This window comes from Xiphophorus couchianus, chromosome 4 (assembly GCF_001444195.1).
Source record: "Xiphophorus couchianus chromosome 4, X_couchianus-1.0, whole genome shotgun sequence".
Classification (NCBI taxonomy): domain Eukaryota; kingdom Metazoa; phylum Chordata; class Actinopteri; order Cyprinodontiformes; family Poeciliidae; genus Xiphophorus; species Xiphophorus couchianus.
This window is the reverse complement of record NC_040231.1, coordinates 17,808,530-17,836,138: the sequence shown is the minus strand read 5'-3', so window position 1 is coordinate 17,836,138 and position 27,609 is coordinate 17,808,530. Positions and strand designations below refer to the sequence as shown.

General features: G+C 37.2%; 2 protein-coding genes across 10 annotated transcripts in view; both read right to left on the bottom strand.

Annotated features, from left to right (window-relative positions):
- Positions 1–8,384: 8,384 nt before the first annotated feature.
- On the bottom strand, positions 8,385–10,025 carry rassf10b (Ras association domain family member 10b). The gene has a single exon (XM_028013953.1). It carries the CDS (start codon positions 9,844–9,846, stop codon positions 8,524–8,526), a length of 1,323 nt encoding a protein of 440 aa, XP_027869754.1. The 5' UTR covers positions 9,847–10,025; the 3' UTR covers positions 8,385–8,523.
- A 1,678-nt stretch (positions 10,026–11,703) lies between these two features.
- The window catches only part of tead1b (TEA domain family member 1b), a 50,510-nt gene continuing 34,604 nt past the window's right edge, over positions 11,704–27,609 (bottom strand). The window contains exons 5-15 of one of the 9 annotated variants that reach the window (XM_028014505.1): positions 27,132–27,194; positions 26,979–27,041; positions 24,372–24,383; positions 23,197–23,328; positions 22,895–22,941; positions 22,732–22,793; positions 21,603–21,727; positions 20,521–20,694; positions 19,266–19,406; positions 18,994–19,146; positions 11,704–16,483 (exon numbers count right to left, since the gene is read on the bottom strand). In XM_028014505.1, the coding sequence (XP_027870306.1) occupies positions 16,370–16,483; positions 18,994–19,146; positions 19,266–19,406; positions 20,521–20,694; positions 21,603–21,727; positions 22,732–22,793; positions 22,895–22,941; positions 23,197–23,328; positions 24,372–24,383; positions 26,979–27,041; positions 27,132–27,194 (1,086 nt within the window). In that variant the 3' untranslated portion in view covers positions 11,704–16,369. Of the gene's footprint in view, positions 16,484–18,993; positions 19,147–19,265; positions 19,407–20,520; positions 20,695–21,602; positions 21,728–22,731; positions 22,794–22,894; positions 22,942–23,196; positions 23,329–24,371; positions 24,384–26,978; positions 27,195–27,609 lie in introns of those variants that run through there. The other 8 variants (XM_028014503.1, XM_028014506.1, XM_028014507.1 and 5 more) reach the window with 8 other exon arrangements.

The window sequence follows — 27,609 nt, the reverse complement described above, 5'->3', positions numbered from 1 at the left end:
CAAGATTTTCTCAGATATTCAAAATTTGGATAAAACTGGTAGGTGCTGTTGTAACTTATTTTAGGTTATCATTTTTCTTTTTAATGATTAGCATCAAAAGGGATATTATGTGTCTTATGTGCTTTTTTTGTGACTGTTACCTCTGCGACATGCAATTTGTAATCCTGAGAAGAAGCAGAAAGAGCAAAAACAAAAAAGCTGTACAATGTGAAACCAGAGAGGGAAACAACACAAAGGGTCAAGAGTCACGCAAACGTAATTTAAGAAGGAAAGTACTAATAGCTTGATTGTAACACAGCAGTCATAAAAATCCAAATCATAAATAAGACTGCAGACGACTTTAGTTCAGGTTTTATGATGTTGGAAGCAAACTGGATTGCTTTTTTTTTTCCAGTGGTTTTTGCATTGCACTATGTATTAACTAATAAAAATTGACTCACTTTGGGGGGTGGGGGATTAACAAACAAAATAACTTCTTTAAAATTCTTGTACATTCTTGAATCTGCATGTTTGTGTTTTGCAGTTTCTTCCAGTGATGACCAAACGAAGTCACGAAGTCACAATGTGAAGCTGCTGAACCACAGAGAAGGAAAATATTATTTATCTGATCAGATTTTAGTCATAACAAACCAGAGAACTGAATGTTTTTGTTTTCATAGTGGCTCATAGCCTTTTGAATTTTTTTTTTCCTGTTTTGGATTTCACACATCTCCTCTATTCCTGCAGAATACTTCATCTGCTCTGTCATCATGCTTTCTACTGGTGTTTAAGAGCATGGTTTCCCCAGAGTCTCACTGGAAGAACCTGAGGCAGACCCAGATTATGTTTGAGAGACAATAACTCCAATCTGACCTGAGAATGCCCACACTACCATTAAACTGTATGGACGTTTTCCTTCATCACTGCAGTAATGTACATGCTTTGTATAGTCTTGCTGGCAGTACATGAATTATTTAAAAGGAACATTTATCCTGTTTTGTGTTCTGCTGATTGTCAACAACAACAATTATATGTAAGTGGTTATCATACACGCCAAATGAATTGTAATCAATCCCATCTCCCAGGAATGAGTTTTCCTGACTTCCTGTGGCAAGCTCTGCTGCAAATGCTGGTTTGTGACTCATCACAGTCGACTGCTGCTTGACTCCAAAGCCTTCCTTTAAAAATTGTATAATATCTTAAGAAAAAGCTCTCAATCCAAATGAATTGACTCACTGAACATCAATTTTTGTATGTATTCAAATTAAGACAGTTACCACATAATTCCTTTCTTACCATGTCACCCAAGTTTCACTTAATCCCTCATCCCCACCAAATTTCTTGGCTTTCCATCTACATACTAATGAAGATTTAGACATTCTTTAATCAGGCCATGTAAACGTCCAGCTTGTCTTACTCTGGATTTACTATTTTAATTGGACAAAAGCTTCTATTCACAATATGTAAATTGCTTTTTTTCATAATGGTTTTGCAAAACCTTCAAATTACAGAAACTCTTTCTTGACATAAACTATTTTTTATATCTTGTCATAACTTAAGTAAATTTCTGAAGAATTAAAAAAAGAAAACGCCAAAAGAAAACATTCAAAGCATATAATTCCTTCCTTATTAAAGTTTAGTCTTTCAAGCACCAGATTCCTTGCAGGGATCAAGATTCCTTGTAGTATCTGGTTTCCCACACTGCCTGGTCCCAGATGACTGGTTTCCACAACAACACTCCACAATAAGGCCCCACCTTCAATAGGTCAGACTTCCACTTAAGTGTGATGAGTGCTCTCCTGCTCTCCATGGCGATTATTTCTCACTTGTGTCTGTCTTCTAATAGGAATCAGTATCTCAACATTTTTGAGCATTTGTCTCTCAAATGCTATGCATAAACAAAAACAACTCCAAATGCAAAATGATATTTTTACTAAGTTTCAGATTTTCTCAACCAATCCCTACTCCATTTGACTTGCATGCTTTTTTCAGATAAAAACTTGGGCATATTACAAGGAATTACTTTAGGAAAATTTGAATATAAATTCTTTTTTTCCATCCTTACAAGATTTAGTTTATTTTTACATAATCTAGAAGTATCTTATCTTTGATTAGCAACATGCTTGTATTTTCTAACTATTTGGCTCTTTGAGTGCAGCTCTGAGGATTTCTCCTTTAACAGATTTCCAGCTTCATAGTAGGAATATAGAGGGAGAGAAGTTTGTTTTGTGTAGAGTACATATAAGCAGCCATTATGTCAACAGCTATAAGCATTTGTTCCTCTTGTAAATATTCTTTCTCACTGTAGAATGATGGACTTAAGGTTACTTGGGATTGGTCTTTTAACCCTTCCCAGCTTGAAGAACGGGTTTGATTTTGAACCTAATTTTCATTTAACCATTTACCAATTTAAATGCTGCATTCTTAAAAGCAAATATCTGCATGCTGGTTCACCATTCCACTGAATCACATATTCAGGACAAACAACCATGTACATGTGATGGATTGAAATGTGGTTATTTCAGAGGCTGGCTAGTCTGATTTGTCTGAAGCAGTGGTCAAATTCAACCAGCAGGGGGAGTCTAGCGCTTGCGCTAGCTATAGTGAAGAGCACCGGAACTTCCTCCTTAGTTAATAATAACCGTTGGAGCAGAAGCACCGTGTCCAGCTCTTTTATTAAAACACTCCCCTTCTTCAGGTATGAGTATATATATATACACACCTGTATATTGTAAATGAGTTTATTGACTTTCAGAAAGCTGTGAGTTCTTTTGGCACTCCGAATGTTAAATTCTGTTGTTAGCTCCGTTGTTAGCGCTGTTGCTAACATACTGCTGTTAAATCGAGTTAATAATAACCGTTGGAGCAGAAGCACCGTGTCCAGCTCTTTTATTAAAACACTCCCCTTCTTCAGGGCATTTACATACACATTCACACCTAGGGAGAATTTAGAGAGACCAATTTACCTAACAGTCATGTTTTTGGACTGTGGGAGGAAGCCGGAGTACCCGGAAAGAACCCACGCATTCACAGGGAGAACATGCAAACTCCGTGCAGAAGGACCCCGGGCCGGGAATCGAACCCAGGACCTTCTTGCTGCAAGGCAACAGCTCTACTAACATGACACCAAACGTTGCAATTTGATAACAAGAAAGAAGGAGAATGCCAACGAGGGTTGAAGTGATTGTCCTGCTGAAAGGATAGAGGGTTTTTTGCCTACAGCAGCCTCCATTTAGTTTTTATAGAGAGGAAGACAGTCAATGAACTTGAGATACACCCAGACCTCTCCAGTTTTTTTTTCTGTAACTGATATTCAAGTCACACCCGTGACAATGTGCAATCGACAATTAAAGAGTCTGGGTTAACGTTTTAGGAAAAGGTAAAACAAGACTTTATATGCCTGATAGTCGTAAGTAACCTCCATTGTGTTTGCAGAGGATGGAAAAGCAAAGACTAGCAAAATATTTTCCTACCCTTTTGACTCTGCACTACCTGTAAATTAAGAAGTTATTGAAAAGTAACGAGGCTGCTGCTGACAGAGTTGCTTCAACAGAAGGTGACGGGCATTGAGTGGCTCGGAAAGAGACTGTACAGTACCCCACAGGCGAGGTCACCACACAGCCTTACAGGATTAACACACCTGCCACCAGCACAATAGGGTCTAATGAGAGCACACTGGTGGCCTCGGTCTGCTAGCAGCAGGGCGACTGCTCTCCAAATGGCTTTCACCTCAGCGCCGGTATTGAGGTCCTGACTCTCAAGTCGAAACCTTCATTAGTGGCTTCATGCCGGATCTCTTGGTGAGTCCGAACAAAGGCCGACAGGAACACAGAGTGACACATTCCAGGGATTAGGGAACACTGACAACTTGGTGCCATTAAGAGATGGTCATTTCTTTTCCTGAATGCTAGGAATTTTGCTTTGAAAGCAGAAAAAATAAGATATTTCAGCTTAATCAATTTGACAAGGTGATTTCTTTTTCTACTTAATATTTCTGATGAAGTTTGAAGTAGTGTTCACGTGAATTTTACAATAGATGAGTTTCAATAAATGTGACATTTGAAGTAGATGTAGAAGTCCAATATCAAACAGAAGAAATATGTTCTTAAATTATATTTTCTGGAAGTATTGATTATATTTCACCAGCTTTTTTTAAAAATCATTTTACATGTATTTAATTGATTTTGGTTTCATTAATTTAACTTAAGAACAAAAGTCCCATCTTGAGATGTTACTTAATTTCCACAAAATGTTTTCTCCCATATGATATCATCGATTTTGTGAAATCCACAAATCCCTCCTGTAAAACATGTTGCTGCAGCCCCTGTACATCACACTATGAATCATTTTTTCAGGCTAACAAACTTCCTCCATTTTTCTACAAATATAGCCAGGTTTTTATGGCCAAATGTTTAAACTTTACTTTGACCAGACCATGTGACATGTCTACAAAAACTAAGACATTTGTTTGGAAATTGTACCCCAGGTGGAACCAGACTTGTGGGAGTTCTCAATTCTCTTGGCTGATCTCGGCTGATTTTTCTCATTACTTTTCTCAATTACACAGGATATTTGAGGTATTATTCACAGGTGGACATTAAGTCAGATATTGTGAAATGACCTATCAGAAGCGTACAAAGTCATGGCAATATTTTCTGGTATTGCCCAAATCAGCTAAAGATTTGAAAGAAACCAACGGTTTATAAGAAAGAGCTGAAAAAACATTATTTTTTAGTGGCTTTGCAGATGATTGCTTAACCCTCAGCCTGAATGTCCTGATTAAAACAAAACTTTAGAATCAAAATGTGCACAAAATATAGACATATTTGGCTGTTGTGAGATAAGATCTAATTTCCCAGAATACATACAGTTTTGTGCTGTAGTAAATGCATCATCAGTATGACTGGATGATTACAAAAAAAAATCCTATCACTACAAATTAGAAACAACTAAATATGTCTGTCAAAAGGTTTTTAAAAAATAATATTTCAGATTCCTGATGTTTTTTTCTTTTTCAACTTCAGACCTTTAGGGAAACTCCCCATTATTAAAAGTTTCCCCATGGATTTGCCCCTGGAAAAAAAAGGCAAGTGATATGCAATTGTTTTCTCTCAGAACACGGCATGCACTGTCACATCCCTGCTTGCGAGATAACAGGTTTCTTCTATCAGGTCAGATCAATTTAAGTCCCTCAGTGAAACACGGTGGGAAGTGAAAAGAGAGTTGAGCACAGAGGAGACGTCTGTTTGTCAAGCGACAAGAAAGCTCTCCCTCCCATTACATGTAATATGGCCCCTTTTTGGCACTGATGTTGCCCTAAATTCGAAGAACAAAGACTCTTAAGACAACCTGTGTGTATGTACTGTAAGTGCAAGTTTGTCCACCTTTATATCTCTATTGTGAGGGTTTAAAATTGCACTAAAATGTTGAAAAATTAGGGTTTTGTTTTTCTTTCATTTCTGGAAACAGAATATATCTGACACGTCTTGAATATGATTAAATCTATAAGCAAAAGTAATAAGTAATTATTTATTTTCTCTAGTCACTGCAAGTGCATCCAGGACGATGCAACCTGATGAATGACCATACCTATTTTAAAGACAATATTACAGCATATTTGCTGTGACTTTAGTAAGACATTGTCTTTTGCTATTAGGAACTTGAAGCCATCTACAACAATATGTCCAGCTGCTGCATAACCCAACCTAACAATAGATAGTTTTAGCAAAACATTATTCAAGAATGAAAACTAAGGTTGCTCTCAGTTATGGTTGTTAACCTGATATGTTCAATAATAAAACTTGAAGCTGATTTGGTACAATCATGAGAAAGGGTAGACTACTGAAAACGTATAGATTGTGATGGATGATCTCTAAAAATGTTTGGAAGTACTAAACTTCATTGCAGAGAAAAGATAGTCTGTTTATATAATTATTTCGGAAAGATGTTTCAATCAGACGGTGAAGAACGAACTCCTGCCTCAATATTTTAAACAAGCATCTAGGAGGTTCTGGAATCATGTCAATAAGAGCAGATGGGTTTCTGACTTTGTTTAAATTTCTAAATATCTAAAGAAAAGAGTGTTTTTCTTGATTAAATTAAAGGGATGGTGGATAACGCCATAAAAAGCTGTGCAAAAACTGCTCTTTGTAAGTCCTCATTCTGATTGTTAATCTTTGTTAAGACTTAGAGATTTCAGTAAACAACCTAAAGCCGTCCATCCTGAAGGAGATGTTCTATCTTAAGAACTGGACAGAAATCTCAGTGGCTGGATGTGCCAAGCTTTTAAGACATCACCAAAGAGACTTCCCGTTCCAGATGTTACAAAACACCACCAAAACGTTCTGAGGCAAACATTGATATGAATGACATGCTTCATCAATTCTCATTAAAAGAAAATCTTCCAAATAAAAATAACTGACCGACTCCCATCATTGTCTTTCGTGACATGTACTCACTCAGCTTAGTTTCATTTTACACACTTAACCACTGAAATTCCCAATATATGTTGCTTGGTTTTCTTTACTCCTTAAGAAATCATCTTGTTATATAACTGTTGACTACTTGTTCATTTGTTTTTCCTCCATGAATCAGTCACTGTATCTGCTGAGAAAAGACTACGATCATCTTCTATTCCCTTGTGGCTTAGTGTGTTTCAATACACCTATTAACTACCATAAGTATACAACTCCAGGGACGGAGGAAGTATTGTATACTTCGGTGTTTTTTTGTCTCATTGTGTATTCAGTCACAAAGAGGCACATGGGTGGGTTCATCAAGAGCAGAAACTTAATACATGTCTCTTGCTCTTTATTCTCTGAACATATGAGGATATTTATATGTTTAATGCTGTCCTGTTTATAAGTTACACTTGGCAGGTGATCTTGGTGAAATATCCTCAAACAGTTTGTCATGAGATTCATCAACAAATATGAGCTGTGTCGTACTGATTTCTTTTTATTTAGCATACGTTAAATAAAAAAAAGTAAACATTTGAAGGCTGAATTAGTGATTTTCTTAGTTTTAAACATATGAGGATGAAATGATCATATTTAACCCATTTTCTATACACTAACAGCATTTCATAGCAAAGTAAGACGGGTAGACTTTCGCTGGTTTGTTGCTCTTACCATCTTCTCTTCAAACACATCAGCCGCAGAAGATTTTAACAAGCAATTCTATGCATTCTCTGCCACTTTAATTAAAATTACAATCATTATAATTTAGCTGAACTTCTCAAGGCACATGAAAACACTTCACTTTGATATCCAGTGAGCAGAAAGTATCCATGAGTCAAGGTGAATTACAAAATATGCAGAATGTATGTTTTTATTACATTCCAGCAGCCTGCTTTTACTTCAGTGTCTCAGCGGTGGTTTGTCTTCAGTCTTTTTTTATTTGATTATTTGACGTTATAATTTAAAAATGCAAATAAAAAACTCAGAAACTTTGATTCTTGTTGCTTTATTTGTTATGACAGCTGTGTCTAAAAAAAACCCCATTGTCACAAAACTGTTTGAAAAAGAAAAATCTCCTTATTTAGACACGGTATATTTACAGTCATAAGCTTTCCTCCAATTATTGTATGGACCCCCACTGTAACCCTAACAATCTCATCACTGTCTTTAATTTAAATTCACACTAGTTTTCATGCTAATGAAGAAATTACAGTTTATCTTCTTAAGTCCCCATAAAGACACCAGCCCTCAGATGATTGATAAGACCCGTCTATGTTAGACAGGAAGTAAACAAAACTTATTGTATAATTACTGTTTCCTCTTGAACACAATGATCTTTAACTGAAAATCCAGATGACCTCTTTTTGAACAGGTCATATCTTTATTTTGGTTTCTAAAACAAAGCAAATGCCTTAGCTTTTTTGAATGTTATTGGGTAAAATGTGACGTTTTTCTGTTCCTGTACCAATATTTTAGTTGGATGTGTTCAGCTTTGATGGTGCTTTTAGTTCAGAAGTTGCAGCACATCTGAAAGTTAAATGTCTGCTTCATTGTTATCTGTCCGGATGTGGAACTGACCTTCTGCTAAAGCTCTGCAGTTCTGTTTTGGCTTTAGATGATATTATGACTTCAGGATTCACATGCAAAAGAAATTTCTGTGTCATGAAAAAACTACAAAAAAAACTAAGACATTGTTTGACATCTGCAAACAAATCCAAAACACTGCTGCCTTTTTTGTCTGTGTTAGCATGCTGTTCCTGAGTTGTGTATCCTGGCAGACCTTTTGAAAATATGCTTTAGCTGCACATTCATTGTGGCATATTTAAAGCAATTCCTTCACCCAAACTAACTCATGTTGAAAAGGAAATAAACTCCAATATTTTCAAGCTTTAAAACAGTTTTTATTATCAAAACAATTTAAACAACTAAATATAAACAAACCAGTTTTAAATCATGGATCTATGATAACTGTTGTGACTTCACATATAGTCTATGTCTCAATTTTATAAAAAATAGACTTCAGTGATGTTTTTACCTGAGACTGTGAACACAATGTCTCTATATGAGTCACTTTTCTTGTAAAATCTCAAACCAGTGATTCCCACACTGGGAGGCCGTCTGAGTCCTGACTGTGCAGAGAACTCAAGCCTGTATCTGAGTCGTCATCGTTCACATTTTCTGTTTTAGACAGACCTCTCGCTTGCTCCACCCACTCGCTTTCCCCTTCCAAAGTGTCAGTCATGGTCTCCTTGTCATCTGTCCCGTGGCGCGTCTTTTCATCGGCGTCCTCCTCCTCCATGTCCATACTGTTCACTTTGTCCAGTAAATCCCTCATTTCCTTCTCCCTGGCAGCGCCAATCTGCTGGGACAGCTCTAAATCGCCCTTAATAGCCTCTAAATCCGCGTTGAGTCGCAGACCAATGTATAAACTCGCATCTAGCTGCGTTTTGATCCTCTCCTCCTCCATAAATTGCGCGCTTTGCGATGCTGAGTCTGCCTGGGAGGAGGAGAGAGATGAGGAACGTTTGATGCGCAACTCCTCCTTCCTGCGCTGCATCCAGCGGAGGTTCAGCTCCTCCTGAATGTGAGTTGTGATCGTATCTATCAAAGCCTCCTGTTCAGAAAGCTCCTCTTGTAGCTTCAGCACCTCCTCGCACTGCCAAGCATACTCTTCAAGTTTGGCAAAAGTTTCTTTTGAGTAAAGTCCCTTTCCTTCCTGCGCTGGGACATAAACTGCGCCTACCAGATACGTGTTCTGCACGTAATTGACCCCGTGTCTTTTAATTCTGTCCAGATGCACCTTTGCCTCACACCTTTCGATCTCTGAGTCCAGTTCTGTAATCCTCTGAACCTGCTGGCGGATTGTGTGGTCCTGAGACACAACAAGATGAACCAAAGTCTCCATCTTCTCTGCACTGGATGCGTCTCTGTGCGCCGCCCGCGTCCTCTTCCTGTTGATCTTCTCCAACTTTCTGAAAGCTTTCCTAACAATCCGACGCTGTTTCTCCGGTGAGATGCAGGCCATGTTAGACCTCGGAGACCCTTTGGTGACGCAGGGGCTCTGCTTGCTCGGCACCACACGCGCCTCTGCGCTCCGGGCCCTGCGGTTCTCCAAAGAGGCGTCTGTTCTCACCAGCAGAAACTTTACGTTTTTCTGTTCATCTCCCCACGCGAGCCACAGCTTTAAAAGTTTGGTTTTGTTCGGTAAAATTCTCTCGAAGCCCCTCCATTTCTCCACGATGCAATAAGACTCCGCCGTGGAAAGGCCGGTTTGCTCGCACTGCTCCTCCAGGAGCACTTTCACGACATCAGCGCAGGTGTTGCGCTTTGACAAGCCGAGGACCAGCTTCTCTTCTCGGCAGACCCACACAGATATCTTTCGCTCCTCTGGGTCTGAGGGAGACCCCATAGTTGAATATGCTAATCTCTTTTCTAAAAGAAAAAGTAAGGAGGGAAAAGCATTACTGACATCGGTCAAAGAAAAATGCGTACCAGGACCCGTTTGTGGAGCGCCTAAAGACGAATCGGAGAAGTTTGAAGTTTGGAGCTGGAGGATGGGAGCCTCATGTGTTCTCTTGTGTCCCTTGGTCCACTAAGGGAAAAACTTTTGTGCATGGTTAAGAGTGCTGACTGCTTCGGCTGAGATCACATGACCGCTTGTCAGCCAAACGGCTCCATATTGAGCTTAACTGTGTTATTTGCCGCTTATTTGAAAGGAGGAGCCAAACAGATCATGAATCCTTATTTCCATTTCAAACACATTTAAGAGTTTTATTGTGCTACTTCAAGCTCAGAGTAGTTTCATTACATGGATCTTTTCTCGTTGGAAACTAACATCAAACCTTTATTTTTGCACAATACATCCTCAGCACACAATTTTATGTAATTTCTTGGTAATATGAGCCACTGACTGCAAAGAAACCCAAAACTAACACCCTATTTTGTCTGGAATCTGTGTTTTACGAAACAACAACCAAAAAGCCTCGTCAGTCCACAGAACATTTTCCCCCAAATGGCCAAAAACATCCAGGTGGGACATGAGAATTCATAAGAGATAAGAAGTGTCCTTCCGCGCTTCTCTTTTACGTTGAGAGTTTTTACTACATTGTATGCACATAGGAATGTATTTCTGTATGAATACTCCGAGTGGATCCTTATTATTCCCCTTTCTTTATTTTCTGTCTTAGTTGATCTCTGATCTTTCCTCTATTTGATTTTTTAAAATTTGTTTGCATATTGTACATAAATTATAAAGAAGATTTAGCTTGTAGTGTTTTGGAAAGTGACATCTGTAAATGTTTATTGTGGATTTAGAGATATTTCTGTCTTTTTAATTTCCTCTTGCAGTCATGTCCTGTGTGCAACTTTTCAATATTTATTGAGCCAAGTTATGAAAAGGATCCAGACAGGCACATTAAGAAATTTAAGTCATAGTGTGACCTCAACAAAGACACAAGCCACAGAAGTTAACTGAACTGTAGATGAATGAAGACTTTAAAAAATTGTCAATGTTAATGTTTACAATGTTAGTTAATGTAGAACAAGCTAAATACAAAACAAGCGCTCAGTCTGGTTCTTGTTCACAAAACAAAATATTTTGAACCCAAGTTGATCGCTAAAGTGTGATGAATATCTACAGGGTTCTTTATTTAAGAGATCCAATTTAAAACAACATTTCCTCTATATGTGTGGCCATCATCTTGAGGTAAGTTCTGTTCATGAACCATCCTGTCTCATAATTCACAGAAGGATTCACACTTATGATTCTTTCCAGCAGTGGGTAAAAAAAAAAGCCATTTTCTTTATTCTGAAAGAACTCGTCTGAGAATATTCCAACTATTATTGTTCATTTCTATCCGGTCTTGGACTTACCATGACTGCTTTAACTACATTCATTATTTTAGTGCACAATGTTCACTTTCAAACCCATTCTATCTCCCTCTAGTGGCGATATCTCTTACCTTGGTGCTAATGTTTCACATCTACCCGGGAGATTTGAGATAAAGCAGTACCGCCCTCTGCTGTTGATATGAGGACAGTTCGGTTAAAATGCAACATTTCCAATGACAATTCCATCCTTTGAGTTAAAAATTCAAAGCAATAATTCGTGTTTTTGAGTCAATATTCATGTATAAATATTAATTTATACTATGAATTTTATACATTTACAGTGCTCAGACTTTAAACACAGAAGCTACAAAAAGCCACATAATGACAGGTTGGATGAATGGATGGTATGGACTGACAGAAGGATGAATACAATCTGTGTGTCAATCTTTTATTTAAAAAGTAGCATTAAAACAATGGTTAACACAACGTGCTTTAGAAATTTTGTTTCAACACATTTATAATAAGAGAGAATAAAATCTGGCAAAGCAAATGTTTTTCATACACACTTTTCTTTTTCAACAAATATCCACATCTGGAAAATACTTAAATAACATCCCAGACTTTATAAGATTATGTAGGGCTGCTGAGGAGGTGATCTGTAGTAGTGATTCATGATTCAAACATGACATTTCATAGACACATCTTGATAGATAAACTAAAAAGTTATATTTATTTCAGTAATTTAATGCAAAAAATATGTTTTAATACACACTAATTACACAGAGTGGTATATTTCAAGCTTTTATTTCTGTTAATTTTGATGATGATGGCTTATGGCTGACAAAAATCCCAACCAACAGATACCCTGTTGTTTGGGTATCTCTGTCTACCACATCTTTTGTTCCATTCAACTTTTCTTTAATAGCTTAGATACAGAACTCTAAACAACTTTTTTAGAGGAAACCTTTGTGGCTCACATCATATGGCTGACTGCTGGACAAATATGTCAGCCATCTTCTTCATGGTTGTGTAGACATCACAAAGACACCTACATGTTAAAAAACCTGAGATTTCTGAAACAAACAAAAAAATTGTCTGATGTACTATTAATTTTTATTAAATAAAGGATGTGTGTGTGTGTGAGTGTGTGTGTTGGGGGGGAGGGGTGAATAACTGTAAGACGTGACAATAAAAAACACAGTTCAAATATACCATTCTGTGTGTAATGAATCTATGTAAGAGATTCACTTTTTACAAAAAACAGTTGGGGAAAAAAAATTACATTTTGCTAGTATTCAAATGTATCAGTATTATGATGTGCCTGCACTCAAGTGAAAAACCAGGAGCCATTGTTTCTTTTAAATTTATTAAAGTTTGATGTTGCATACATAGAAAGTATCTAGAAAGCTACAAAATATCTAGTGTTGTCAAGAAGGCATCATAATGTCACGGAGCAAAGACAAGACCATGAGAAGAACACAGAAACAGCACAGCTTCTTTTCTCTCCGTTGCTCCGACACTCATGAGTAGGAAAACATATCACACATCTGTACCAAGAAAAGGCTAAGATATACTTTTATACAAAACACCTTTACACAAAAGAACAACAAAGATCTGCAGACATAAACCAAAGTAAGTGAACGTGAGCCGTTTCAAAAATCACTTTAAAGCCATCATCGTCAGGGATGATCACACAATAGAAAGGTACCAGTACCCTGTCTGAAAATCAAAATTACAAATAAGAGCTAAACTGCTGATATGTTTGTAGCATGATTGAACATAGCTCTTTATGCCTGTCTGTCTATTTTCCCTTAAAAATAGTCCAGCAGACGTTAGTCCCATCAGAGCCATCAGTCCTGCGGTTTTAGTGCTTATATGTCAGCAGTGCAGCAGTGACAACATTACCATCAGAATGAGCCTCAGCATACAGACGATGTCATCACAGGACAAAGCATACAGGTACAATAAGAAAAAAACACTTCACTACAGAGTGTGCTCAATAAATGTGAAAAGATACACAGAGTAAACATACAAACAGAGGCTTTTAGAGCTCCATGCTGTCCACAGGACTGTGGCAAAAATACTGAACTAAATAAGTGCATCCTCCAGAGATATTGTCTGTAATTATTTAATAATTCTTTTATTAAAGTTCTTCCAACTGAATAAAATCTCTGTAAGAAACAGTAAAAGGTTTAAGTAATTAAGAACCTTATAGTCTAAGTATTAGCTTTGATGATCCACTCACACTGCAGCAGCAGCAGCTGTAAAAAAGTTTGGACACAAATCCCAGTTTAACTAGAAAACAGTCCTGTATGTAATTTTAGATTTCATGCTGTTAAATAAACTTTTATATAAGAGCCACACGATTGTGTCTGTATCACTAAAGGAAAACGCAACATTTTATTTTTATTTAAATATTCCCCGTGTCTCAAAGAGCGGTCACTGCAACAAGACTACTGCAGTTTTTCTAACAATCTGCTTGCAAACACTTGAACCTGCAAGTGTGCACTAAACATACCACTTCGGTGTTTTTGCGTTCTGCTTGCAGTCAACGGGGTCTAAAAATGAAAGTCTAAAGCAAGGAAATCAATTTTCTTCAAACATTTTTTTTAACCGATTAATATCCTAATTAAGAATTATTTATCCATTATCTATATTTCTCCTGCTGTCAATCAGTCCTCAGTCCTTTAAAAAAGGCAATGTGGTGATTGGTGTCACTTGTGTCCTGTATTTGGTTTAGCAACATTGATTTTTTTTTTTTCATGTTTAATCTTTTTGAAGCTGGAAATTTGAAACCAAAGGCACTTCCTCGCTACCAAACAGAATACTACAAGAGATTCTCCTGATTCTTTTTGGTCTTCTGCAACAGGAAAGGCAGCTGTTATGTGTTTGTATTACACTCATAGAAAATGATTAGAAACTCTTCTCCTGGTTTACAAATCTATCTGAACTTAAGTGTACTGCGTCTTAAAAAACAAAACTGGATTTATAGGAGTGCACTGATTTGATGAAGTGTAATTTAAGACATTGTAGGAGTAGCATATTGTTGTTTTTGCCCGTTTCACTCACAAAACCAACTTTAGACCTAAGCAGAAGTAATGAGTACATTCTAAGGCACTGTACACTTACACTTTGGCTGATTGTACAGAATAAACACTGCAAACAAAACAAGTCTAGTGACAGTTCACAGTTTTTATGGCATCTTTTGGAGTTCACGAACAGCTTTATTAGGTTTAAGGCTTAAGATGGGAGCAGGCAACAGAAACGTGTGAACTCAACGGGAATGTCTTGCACCCCTAATCCAGGGTGTGCCAACTCAGTGATCTGTAGTGTCAGGATACTTTAACCTGTGGTTTTGTAAAAGTTGAAGCGTCACTAAGGCGGGTCATGTTATGTGTATTTTAACTTGTCTAGAACATCAAGAGTTATCCTATCAATTGTCACACAGGAAATGTTTGTTTTCAAAAATGTGATTCTTAGTGGCCAAGTGGATCATACAGTGCCTGGGAAAGTATTTATAACCTATAAACTTTCTCTCATTTTCTTACATTTCAACAAAATGTATTCCGTTCCTTCTATTCTCATTCATTTTAATGAAAACAGTGAAATCCATTTCCTTCAGATTTCACCTCATTAGTGTGTAATTTAATTTGAGTAAAAGAGAGCATGGTCTAACAGTAAACCTGCAATGACATAGCTGTCCACCTGAACAGTCAGGCATTTAAAGGAAAGCATTGCTCAAAGAAGTCGAAATCACAGCAAAGGTAAAATAAACTATTGACAGAAAATCAGCAAATTTTCCTTTTATAGAAAAATGTCAAGAAGAAATTTAATGCTGAAAGACTCTTATAAGAAGTCTTGTCTAAAGGTTCCAACAAGGTTTTAGGGGACATAGCAAAGATGCAAGAAGGGACTCTGATACGATGTGACCAGAATAAAACCTTTTTGGCTAAATAGCAAAATGACAAGCTGCTGTCATCATGTTGGTAGCAGTATCATGATGTACAGATGATTTTCTTCAGTAGGAAAAGGGAAGCTGGTTAAAACTGATGGGAGGATGGATGGGACTAAACGGGGGACAAAACCTGCTGAAGGCTTCAAAAGACTTGAGGCTGGGATGGAGGTTCACAGTCCAGCAGGATAACAACACTAAACCTACAGCCAGAATTAAAATTGTATAAATCAAACAAGTGTCCGAATAAATGGCCCAGTCAAATTTAAGATGTAGAAACTACAGAAACTCTGTGGCAAGACTTGGAAAATAGTCCATCCAATCCCCAAAAGAGTTGCAGCTGTATCTACACTGAAAGGCATTTCATAAAGTTTTGACTCATGAGAGAAATTAAATGCAAGACACACTTTTCAGATTGTTAACCAGTTTTAAAACATAGTGCCCTTTTCCTTAAACTGCATAGCTATGCACTAACTTATGTTGTTGAAGTTTGTAGTTTTATTTGTAACAAAATGTTAAAAAGTTCAAGAGAGATAAACACTTTTGTAAGACACTGTAAGCACACTAGATATATTTTTTCACAGTGTATTTCCTTGTTGGTGTTTGAGATCCAGAGTGCTTTAAGAATATATACACATTTTTACAACCATACGTTTTCAGCCACTGTGTTGATATATTTGGAGTGTTAGTTGTGTTTCTTTGGGAAGTCTATTTTGCTGTGAAAACATGATTTTCTACATTATGTACTCTTGACAAATTATGAAGCACAGATTTACAAAACATCCTCAACACGAACTGTACAGACCATCACAGGCTGCAAGTTCTTTTTCCCCTTAGTCTACATAACAAAGCAGAAAAAGACAACACATATATTTCCATTTAACAAATAAATCTTGATTATTTTTGGAACAACCAACTAAACACATTTAAAAATGAAAATTTCCATAAAACTCCCATTGAAACATAAAACAACTGTACCACATTTCACAGCTGCGGTCAACAACAAATACAACAAACTTATGACAAACTGACTTTACCTCTTCCCTCAAACAAAGAGCCTTGAAAAGCTGACGTCCACGCAGAGGCACTGCCACTTGTTTTGAGGTTGATACGTCTATGAAGATAGAAATGTATAAAACGGAGAGAGCTTTCATTCCTTTACCAGTCTGTAGATATGATGCTGGGCTCCGTGCTCGCTGTTTGACACTTCAAACACGCAAGCCATACATAGCAACGTCTCCTGGGTCGCCCTATTTGACACCACCTGCAACAGAAAACGTAAATCCTTTTCTAGTGGAGCAGCGCTAAGAAACAGAAAAATCATCAAGAGAACCAAAAGCTGAGATATTGTGAGCGTGGTTATTCTGTGGGAACTTCCGCTCCCTTCCCAAATCCAAAACATGCATGTCGTATCACACTTCCTGAATATTATTTAAAGAGGAGAACAGAAACTACATTTAAATTATTCTTCAACAGGCTAAGAAAATTGTTGTATTACCCAATTTCTTCTAAAACATTTCAGATATTCCCTTGGAAGTTTTGCTTTGCAGTTTTAAAATAGTTTGAATTGGGAATTTTCTGATTTCTGATACAGGTACCATGTCCAGATCAAGTCATTTTTTAATACTGAAATTAAAGTCTTGTATTAACTCAGCTTCTAATATCTGCATTTGGTGTAGGTTACTCTATTTGATCAAAAGCTGACTCCCCAGAAAGCCATTTGGTCACCTTTTGTGCAACCAGTTTTTAAAAGTCAAATTTTTTGGACAACAATTGCAAAACATTATTAGGTCAATCTAAGAGATATAGGTTTTCTCCACGAAGAACATTTTATTGGCTGGTGCATCTTCCTTTTTTAATGTAACCTCTTCTGAAAGCTGTGTATGAAGGTAAATGTGTTTGTACGTTTTTTTAATTAACCAAAACGTCACTAAAATATGCTCCTAAGTGCACTGTGTTGAAAATATTTAAAATGACGCTGTAACTGAATTAAGTCTCTGGAACCTGAGTTTGATACTCGACAATCAACAGATTTTGACATTGAATTATGTTCAAAGACAAAAAGCCTTTGTGTCAAGTCCATCAGGAGTTAATAATGACGGTGGGAATTTCTTATTAAAGTTGACAGGAAAGCAAGATTTATGTTTGCATTTATGTGCAGACTTTTGTAGGAAATGGTCTATAATATTTGATTAGCCAATGAACAGTCTGTTAAAGTTAGAATATAGTTTTCCTTAAATTGCATATACTATTTATTGTATTTCTTACTCTGGGGTTACATTTTTTGCAATTTGAAATCTAATTACAACCTGCTTAAAATAATGCAAAATCGAAATGCATGCAGTTTCTTGCCCTGTTGCAAGAGTTTGAGCATGAAATCTCCAACAGGGATTCAACAATTCAGCTTGTTAGGTTCTGATAACTCAGACTGAGCCATGTCTCTGCTGATATGGAGTTTCACTTTACCGCCTTTGTAAATTTTATATGTTTATCTCACTGTGGCAGTGGGAACAACTGCATATAAACACAAAATAAGAAAATTCACTGAGCTCTCAGAAACCGAGTGCTTGTGTAAAAATTTAAGAGGGTAATAGAGTTAAAAATAATGTAATAGTTAAATAATACAATTGAAGAGGGCACCAGGCAGAGGTTAAAAGAAAAAGAAGCTAATTCATAAATTAAAGATCCAAGAAGAATACTTGTGTCCTGCTGACAAGTCTTACAGCAGAATTTTCTCTTACATGGAAAAAAATACTGCATTTTGCCCTTAGATGGCACTGTGCTGTTTCACTACGTTATAAAAAATGAGTTGGCATGTATAGCCAACTCATTGATGAGATTATTGGAATGAGCAGTAAAATATCCGCTTACAGACTTCCTCTCCTTTATCTACTTATCAGTATCTCATAACTTGCCGAAACAAATAGTTTCAATATAAAGTTATTAATTGTTTTAGGCCATCACTTTGGCCAAGACTCACAATAAGAACCAGAAACTAGGACACTTGTCCTCACGTTTAATAAGACAAAAATGTAAAATAATGGATTTGGTTTACACTAAGTTTTTTTGTAAGTCATTAGATCAATTTGCTAAATTCTGTATTTATCACTGATTCTTAAGGACAAAAGTGATCTCATGAAAATACCTTGGGGTGCAATGATGCCGCCATGTTTTCTTGGCAAAAGTAATATCTTTAAAATGAACTTAAACTAAAACGTTACTGAGCCTGAGGAGTGAGAAGAAGTTCTTGAGTAACAAATTCCATTCAAGTTGTTGAAGCTAGAAGCTTTTAAACACTTTAGGAGTCAGTAATCTTTGGCCAGGGTGGCAAGCTAGTGTTTAGAAAAAAATTAGATATATCCTCTCTTGCATTTATTGTCTAGGTGGGAGGCAGGTTAATTATTATTTTACCACTGTTTCTAATACCCCATGGGGCCCTGCTTTTAGCAAAACTCATAAAATGCTTCATAAAAAGAGACCCTGGTTGTTTTGCATACGCACACACAAAATATCGATCTACGCCTGTCTTTTAATTATTTTTTCTGCCTTAATTATTTCTTTGTGGTTAATGACACTTAAGACCCCTAATAGCAGGAGTTCCTGCCCTCTCTTATCTTCCCTTTCAGATAATGAGACTCCTGGGACGGAGTTTCATCCTCTGTGGAATGAGAGGAATGTCAGAGCGGCAAAAATGACAGCTGGAACCGCCGACAAAACATCCTGACTGAGAAAAGAGGAAGAATGAGTCCGGGGGAGAGTCAGGGAGGTGCTAACCAATAAGATGGTGAAGTTTTCCAGGACACTGTTCATCATGTATTTCTCTGGGAGATGTTTTAGCTTGTGGATGAAGTTGATCATGTATTCACACATCGGAGACCTGCTTATCCGGTAGACAAAGCGTCCATTCTCAAACTGCGCATATTCAGTCTGTGGAAAGGAAAAGAGAATTTAAAGCTGGGACATATAGTAAATAAATATGATGAAAAACAAAAAAAAAAATTCACTGCAATAATAATTCAACTTGACCCAGAGAAAAAAGTTCATACCTCTACTTTCTCAACAACCTGCTTTCCAAAGGAGCAAACCTTTGTCGAACATGTTATGGAAATGTTCTCTGAGCTTTCATACTGGCTGGTCACCCCATAAAATGATCCAGTATCATCTTGAATGTTACAGTTTAGATCGGCCTGAGGGAGAAAAAAAAAAGATCAACTTTTTTAAGGTTCAAATAGATGAAAGACTGGTCATTTGGTCTTTATAGGTCAACAAATGACCAGTAGAAAACCTAAACTTGCCCATTTGTACAGTTACAACAATGAGATTTGTTTCAATGTGAGACTAAAATATTAACTTTTACACATTTTTAACAGGAGCGTCAATAAATGTGGAGGGTTCTGTATTTCTTACATGTCTGCAGGGGTTTGTTTTTCTATCAGGATCTCTCACATCGTATGAAATATTATGTATATTAAATATTATTTACATAGTCATTGGTTATGACATAAAACATCACTATGTTAATTTATGGAAAAACTGACAAAAATGCTATTTATAAACATACACACATAGCAGATATTGATCGCAGATCTCTTGGGATTATTAATATGCATTGAATTAAAGTTTTCAGCATGTAGGCATGTAAATGCATCCAACCCGAGGAAGGCATCATCTAACAAGAACTAAATGAAGTTACATTAGAGGATTGATTTCTGAGGACGAATGGGACGGATCCTGGAGGGCAGCCTTTCTGTGCACCAAACATCCTGTTCATTATGGGCACAAAAAGAGGAGACATTCTCCCAACAACATTCTCCTCCTTCATTAAGCAAAGCAGCTACACGTTCATTATTTCGCAGATTCTGTCGTTCATTTGAAATTCAGATTCGCCGGTCACTTCAAAAGGAATTCGAGGGGACTTAGTCCAAGTGCATACGGGGGCTACTTTGTTGGCCGCCGCTTGTTAGCATTTTGCATCAGGGAGGAAATACATACAATGTTTAAACAGCCATTAGGAGTGCAACCAGGTCACTCCATTGTTAGGAGATATTACACTGAATTAGCGAGAGCTTTGATCAAAAGGCTCTCCTGCTATGCAAGTCCAAATATAGCACGGTGCATTCTGCAAACATTAAGGGAGCAATCTTCTCTGTGCAGCCTGATTACTCCAAATCACCAAATACAAACTTGAACAAAGTGATACAGAACAGGATCTATTTTTTTTTTACATTAACAATAATTACATGTATGATTCTAAATTGCATTTAATAACCTTAAAAATGTGCATTGTATTTTCACACTTACCCAAAATTTGATGAGAAAAAAGGAATTCTGAGGACCTTTTCCATACAGCTCCTTCAATCCTCCTGTCTTTTCAGGAAATTTATCGTAAATCTGACGAATGTCCACCGACTCAAGCAAGGCGTCACTGTAGGAATGATTTGTCTGTCCGATGTGTACGAAGAGGTGCTTGTTGTACTAAAAGAGCAAAGAAGTCATATTTTATTCATAAAAGAATTTGCAATTGAAGGCATTAAAAATATATTATTTGATATAATAAAGACTCAGAAAATAAAGAACTATCTTTTCTACAGTGTTTTAAAATGTATTTTCCCTTTTAAAGAATTCATGTTAAATATATCAGATCAGCCAAAGGCAACCTAAATAAATACAAAATAAAGTTTAGAAGTGGGAAAAAAGTTTCAAAACCAACCTTGCCTATAAGTGAAAAGTAATTGCTCTACAAACCTAGTAAATATTTGAGGCATTCTTGGCAACATTAGCTGATGTTGAGCATTCAATAACTTGCAACCAGATTTTTAAATGGCTGTGGAGAAATTGTGGTCCCTCTTTACCGAACTGTTTTATTTTAGAAACAGTGGAGGGGTTTTTCATTATAAACATTATTTAATATTATTTTATGCTTTGTCCCCAAGTTTAAAACTCCTTAGCCGTCATGAGGACACTGTGTCCTTAAGGACCCGTTGACAAATGTTTTGAGGGTGATAGTGAAAGGGTTAGATCAATGTCTACGACATGCAGCTTTCATGAGAAATGAAACGTTTTAGATCCTTCAGCTTTATGCAAAATAAATGACTGTAAGCAAACATGAGACACAAGCCAGGTAACGATTGGCGAATCCAAGTTCTACATAAATTTAAACTGGGTTTAAAAAAGATGCTTTAACAAAGCGGATGAATCTAAAATCATTATGTGCTGCTGCAAAGCAGACTTTACCCCGCTCAGCCTGTTTTGGCCTCCACACAGCTGAATGCTTTTCTGGGAAAATATTTTCTCTTCATTCACAGAGAGAAGCTAGTTGCTGTCTCATACAAGGTGGGAATGAAACCTAGAAGTTAAGTCTTTAGGTACATAATTCTCCTCACCGAGTCTTGGTCTCTCTGTTGCTCTAAGAAGGCGGAGAACTCCACTAGTCGGAGTTTGGATGTGCCGATGGAGCGGCCCTGCCATGCTGGAGCTGTGGGAGCTGGAGCAGTGGCAGATTCATAACCTGCAAATACAGAAGGATGGCCAGAGTTTCATCTCCTTTCTGAAATGTTTCACAGTAAATACTAAACACGTTCATGATTAAAGAATCGCTGTCCTCTTTCAGAGAAAAGGCAAATTAATTTATGAGTTACAGCTTACAAGTGAAAGCTTGAAAACCAATAGAGGAAATGGTTCTTTGTGTTATCTCATGTTTGTACCAAAGGAAGCCATGGAGTAACCAAGTGTCCTGAACACTCTGATCAATCTAAAACAGGAAGCTATACATTCACCTAAATTAAAAAGTTTTATTTGTACAAATATAAACTATGAAATTGTACAACTGTGACCAAATATGTATAGATTTTTTTTGGCTTTTCACACATATTTACAGAGAAGTGAAAGTAAGTGTGAAGGACACTTCACTCCTGAAGTCACAGACATATTTATTGAACATCAGTGTGGATATAAAGATGGACCACTTTATTCAGTTTAGTGAAGTTGAAACCTGCAGTGTACAGTTGGTTTTATCGCTTGCACAAGATATTAAAACATTTCTGTATTCAAAGCAATAATCAATTTATATTTCTTTTCATTTAAACATAAAAAAATATTCAGGAAGTAGCTGCCTATCAGAACTAAATGGTTTTATGAACTGAAAATACACTGTTAAAAATTTTTTTAACACAACATAATTTACTAAATTGGGTTAGAGTAAAGATAAGTTAATCTTTATTCTATATGTTCACAGTTTAAAAATGACAGATGAGGGGCGTGCCGTGGTGGTGTGCCGTGGTGGCGTAGCGGTTAGCGCGACCCGTATTTGGAGGCCTTGAGTCCTCGACGAGGCCGTCGCGGGTTTGAGTCCCGGACCCGACGACATTTGCCGCATGTCTTCCCCCTCTCCTTCCCCATTTCCTGTCAGCCTACTATCATATAAGGGACACTAGAGCCCACAAAAGACCCCCTGGAGGGGTAAAAAAAAAAAAAGACAGATGTATGACCATTATTTATAGAGTTGATCCTTACTTGAAATGGCTGTTGTGACCGCTGGCTGGATTGGATATGGTTGCTGGGTAAAAGGCTTTATACTGAAAAAGGAAAGCACAGGTTTCAGTGAAAAGAGCCCTATGGAGGCATGAAATGTATAACAATAGATTAAATGTTTTTGACACTTATTTATAAGACTTACTCTTGTGAGGATCCCGGCTGCCCAGCTGATATCATACCCTGCCATAACTGGAGAATGAAGAAACATAAATCATCAAAGTAAGCCCAACTGTGGGCATCTGATACATGCAACATCAAAAAGGCTCCTAATCTTTACTGATTACAGTTATCTTGACTAGCACTCCTTCTCATCATGCGTTTATCAGATTGGAACAGTGGTGTGTAATGTGATTTGGCCAGAGTGTTGATGGAGTTGGCCCCGCTGCTGCCCTGGGTGAAGTGGGACAGAATGGATCAATAACAGGGTACTGGTGAAGTTCTTACCCCTGCTCCTGGAAAGGCAGGCCGAGGGATGCCTGGCAGGCCAAGTTTGTTGTGAATCGCCGTGGCAGAGACGATCTGAGCCGAGGACATGGAGGCCATGCTCTGGAGGGCTTTGTCCTTCACGGCTTGGTCCTTTAAGGGCAGTCACAAAAGGCTTAGCACTCGCACAGGAGAGAGTTGGGGAGCTTGGGGCACATGTTGGTGAGGTAGCAAGAAACAGAGTCTAACTGCACATTGAAAGCACCACCGACCTCTTTCACAGCAGTACGCAGAAAGCACATTGAAAGAAGCACCATGAGCATTGCCATGCTAAGGAGTCTTGATTTTTTTTTTTAAAGGTATGCGCTAAACAATAGCTTTGAAATTCCAAGATATGACAGCAGGGAGTGGTATGCAGTGGAATTAAATTTTACTTGATGACTAATCTTCAATGGAAATATTTTTAAAATGCTCATTCAGAAGCACCCGTCTGAAGGTTACATTTGTCTGCATGTCAAAACTCATCACATAAAAACATCTCAAAGAATTTCTGAAGTAAACTTGAAGGTCATCAACTCCACTTCAGTAAGATTAATAAAAACCTGGGCGCTGGGTGACTCAGATGTTGTGCAGAGACAATAGTCCTCAACATGGTTGTCTGGAGTTCAATTCCCAGTATCAGGCCTTTTGCTGTATGCCTTTCACTTCTCTCTTCACCCTATTTCTTGGCAATTTATCATTAAACAAAGGCCATTAGTGCCAAGAAATCTATAGAAAAAAAGAGATTATTAAAGAGTAATGACATAAGTTTGCTTCTTTTGTTTGGTCTCTACTCTACAGGTTTGGAAGTAATTAAGGTAGGCTAAACACTTAACTAATGTAAACATTATACCAAGTTAATATTCAATTAAATTGTACAATATTTATAGATATAAATGCTGCAGTAGCGTGTGCCTGTTGGAACAGTGGAAAGTCCATGCAGACCTATTGGTGTCAGAAGCTTCATGTAGGCATGCTGGCAGTGGATGTCAGTGTAGCGGAGTGATGACACAAAGAGGCACCAATAAACATAAAAAACAGTGCAGAAACTATTGTGTCACTATGACTGCAGCACAAATGCAAAATTAGCAGCAACACACAAAGCAGCATTTAAATAAAGCAGAAACTGCAACTCAGAAATGAAAATAAATACTCACCATGCTCGTAACCTAAATGCAAAGAACAAGGTTTCATTGTAAGCTTATCAAAATAATGCAGATAATTACAGTTCAAAATTAAAATTTCAGATATGCATTAAAAAATAATATTTTACTTAAAATGTAATTAATAATTCAATTAAATGTAAAAGCTTAACTATAGAACAAGTGTGCAAGTATGCACGCAAGTGTCAGGAACACTCAGGAACAAAAGGGTAATGAAATTTGTATTTACAAATTAGCCTTAGCCTTTGTAGTTAAAGTCTTGCTCTATAATTTCCTGATCAGTAGTCATCACTCAAGACAAAACAGAGCAGTAACATAATGACTGTAATTTTACTGAAATGCAACAGAAAAGAGCAGAGGCAGCGGGTTTTGATGCTGCCTAAATGAAGGGTACACTTGGATTTCTCTTTGCTGCTGAACACTAATTTGCTTTAAATGAAAAAAAAGACAGGGATTCATACAAAAGCTGTCTGTTTTTCTTCAGCCGCCTGTGCCCCTCAAAGGGCAGCCACTGATGTAGCTAGTGGCTTTTTTCCCCACACACACACACACACTCACGCACACAGATTAATGAGGGGTCATTAATTCGTGCTGAATACAAGGAGAGGAGCAAAGTGTGAAAGTCAAAATGTATAGTCCCAGGAAAAGGTGGAAATTACACACGGGTAAAGTGCCCTTTGATATAAAAAATACCTTAAATACCCGTTGGTATTATTTAAGATTACTTATTTCACAATGTGCTTCTCCCACTTTATTCTGCCTTTCTGAAAAGTCTTCGTGACTTTAACAGATTTCACCATTTCTGAAATAGCTGTCGTCTGAAATGACGACATCTGAACTGAGAGGAAGGAAAGCGGCTGACAGCCATTGCATTGTGAGAACCTGGTGTTAACAGATTGGGGACAAAAAGGACAAGAACAAATAAAAAGGGCATTTCAGAAAGAGTCAGCTTCCCACCAATTCTCCGTTCTAAATGTGCACCAGTGAGACTCCCGACAGCCAAGAAAAGTTGGGTTACTCTTTTAAAGGAAGTGGAGGAATAAGGTCTTCTTCATTTTATTACTAAACACATACACTTCCTCCCTTTCTGTGCCCCAGCTTTTTTAATGAAGTCCGCTTGGGAAGAAATGTACACAGGCAGTTTTCTGCACAGAGTCAGCGCTCAGCCACTCACCAACAGCCAATGCCAGCATGCTTCACAACATGTTCACTAAACACAGATAGATTAAAAATTAGAGCCCTGGACTGTTCCACAATTATATTTAAACCCAAACCAATTAAGAAACTTGAACATACCCTTATCTTTTTTTTTAACGATTAGCAATTTCACCAAAGTGAAAAAACTGTCTCACTCCAAGAGACATTGGTGATCAGTAGGAAGTGTTTCATTTTTTAATATGAAACTCTTAATTTATTCAGGGTTTTGTTTTTTCATAAAACACAAATAAAGTCAATATCATTCTGTGGTACTTTGTGTCAAAATTTATAGTTTTAAACTGTGCAGTGGGAGTTTTTTTTTTTTTTTTTTACTTCAGTTAGCTCGATGCTGATTCTTGGTTTCAATTAAATAAGCTTAACGATTTAAAAGATGTCAATATACCAAAATAAAACAACACTATTAAATTTAACATTACCACAATATCCCTATTAAAAAAAATCAATATTCTTGACTGTTTGCATTACATTAAATATTATATACTGGTAATATATTTATAATATATATCCATCAAATATATTTGAAAATACTTGATTTTTAATGCTGCAGAAAATGTTTTAGGAGAAAATTTGTTAGTCAGTAAGAAATTACAACTAATCTGTTTTACTGCCAAAACAGTAAATGTACACAAATGCGTTTTTATTAAACCATGTTGTTGAGATGAAAATAAATGTATTTTTTTCCTCTTGCTGGATTGTTTATCAGGCTTCACTATTAGCAAGAACCCAGAGAAGAATTAAAGTAATACTGTTTATTCATATATTTGTTTACTTATCACAGATCACATTTTTATCATAAAATTCACTTAACACATATATCTTGTCCAACTAGTGTGCAGCCAAAACCAGTAATTCAATGGTAGTCAATTGAAGTTGATTCAACCGTGTAAATTTTCAGTGTTATTAGCTTTGGTAGCTAACCTCCTTAAATTTGGCTTAAATGGAGTGATGGGCGGCACTCCTCTAAAAACAAATCTCGACTGCCTGTAGTTTCCGAAAGCAAAGTGACTGTTATAGCTGCCCGTTTTTTAAATAAATAAATAAAAATTAACTTCCAAATATCCGTTCATTTGGATAATATATATACAAATAATAATAATTTCACTATTGCTTGACAAATTTTAAATTGATGTGCAGCTGCTGTTGAAGCAATGGCCCGTAAAGGGAAACCAACAGAAACACCTCACAGGGCGGACAGTGAAAGCATGACCAGGTGAGAAGATGAGCAAGAAATTGAAGGGACATCAGAAAAGGCTGAACAGGTAACAGTCAGCAGAGGGTCAGGGATTACAGGGAACCAGAGGACCATGCATTCACTCCGTCACCAGGAACAGGAAGTTTAAGATGCACAGCAACCAACAAGCCCAAAAGCAGAAAAGCGCATACCTTTAGCTTGGAATGAAACTCACGAGATTTTCTTCTGGCAAGAACCTGAATGTGACTAGACACCTGCGGGGTAGGGGAGGGGAGGAAAACAAAGGAAGAGCCTGTAACCATGGCAATGAAAAGCCCCCTGCAACTGGGCAAAGCCAGACGTACCTTAATGGCAGCTTGGATTTCTCGAACTTTCTTTCTTGCTAAGACCTGTATGTGACTAGACACCTCCATTGGAAAACAAGAGAAAAAGTACAATAAAAAAACAAGAAAAACCCCAAAAAAGGTTCAGAGTGGATCACAGATTCTTTCTTTGTTTAAAAACACTTGAAGGAGCATAAGTGAAGCCTTCTGAAACCACACACCAAGCTAACAACCAATAAAGGCGATGTACAGTGTGTTGTCGTGACTTAAGTGAGCTGATTAGGGAAGATGCAAGCTCCTTTTGCACACATTAAGAGCTCACAGATGTGATTCACTGTGTGCTGAATGAAAATTGGCTAGTCTAGTATTTTGCTGGTGCCGAGCGAGGCCTTTCTGCAGCCAAGTTTACCTTAGTCGCTCACGCAATTCAAAATGATCCTGTACTTAGAAATGAGGCAGTGTAGAAGCACTTTAATTAAAATTAATGTACATTAATAGG

What these genes read in the sequence shown, in the direction of transcription:
- rassf10b (XM_028013953.1), bottom strand. Translation starts at nt 9,846, where the DNA reads ATGGGGTCTCCCTCAGACCCAGAGGAGCGAAAGATATCTGTGTGGGTC.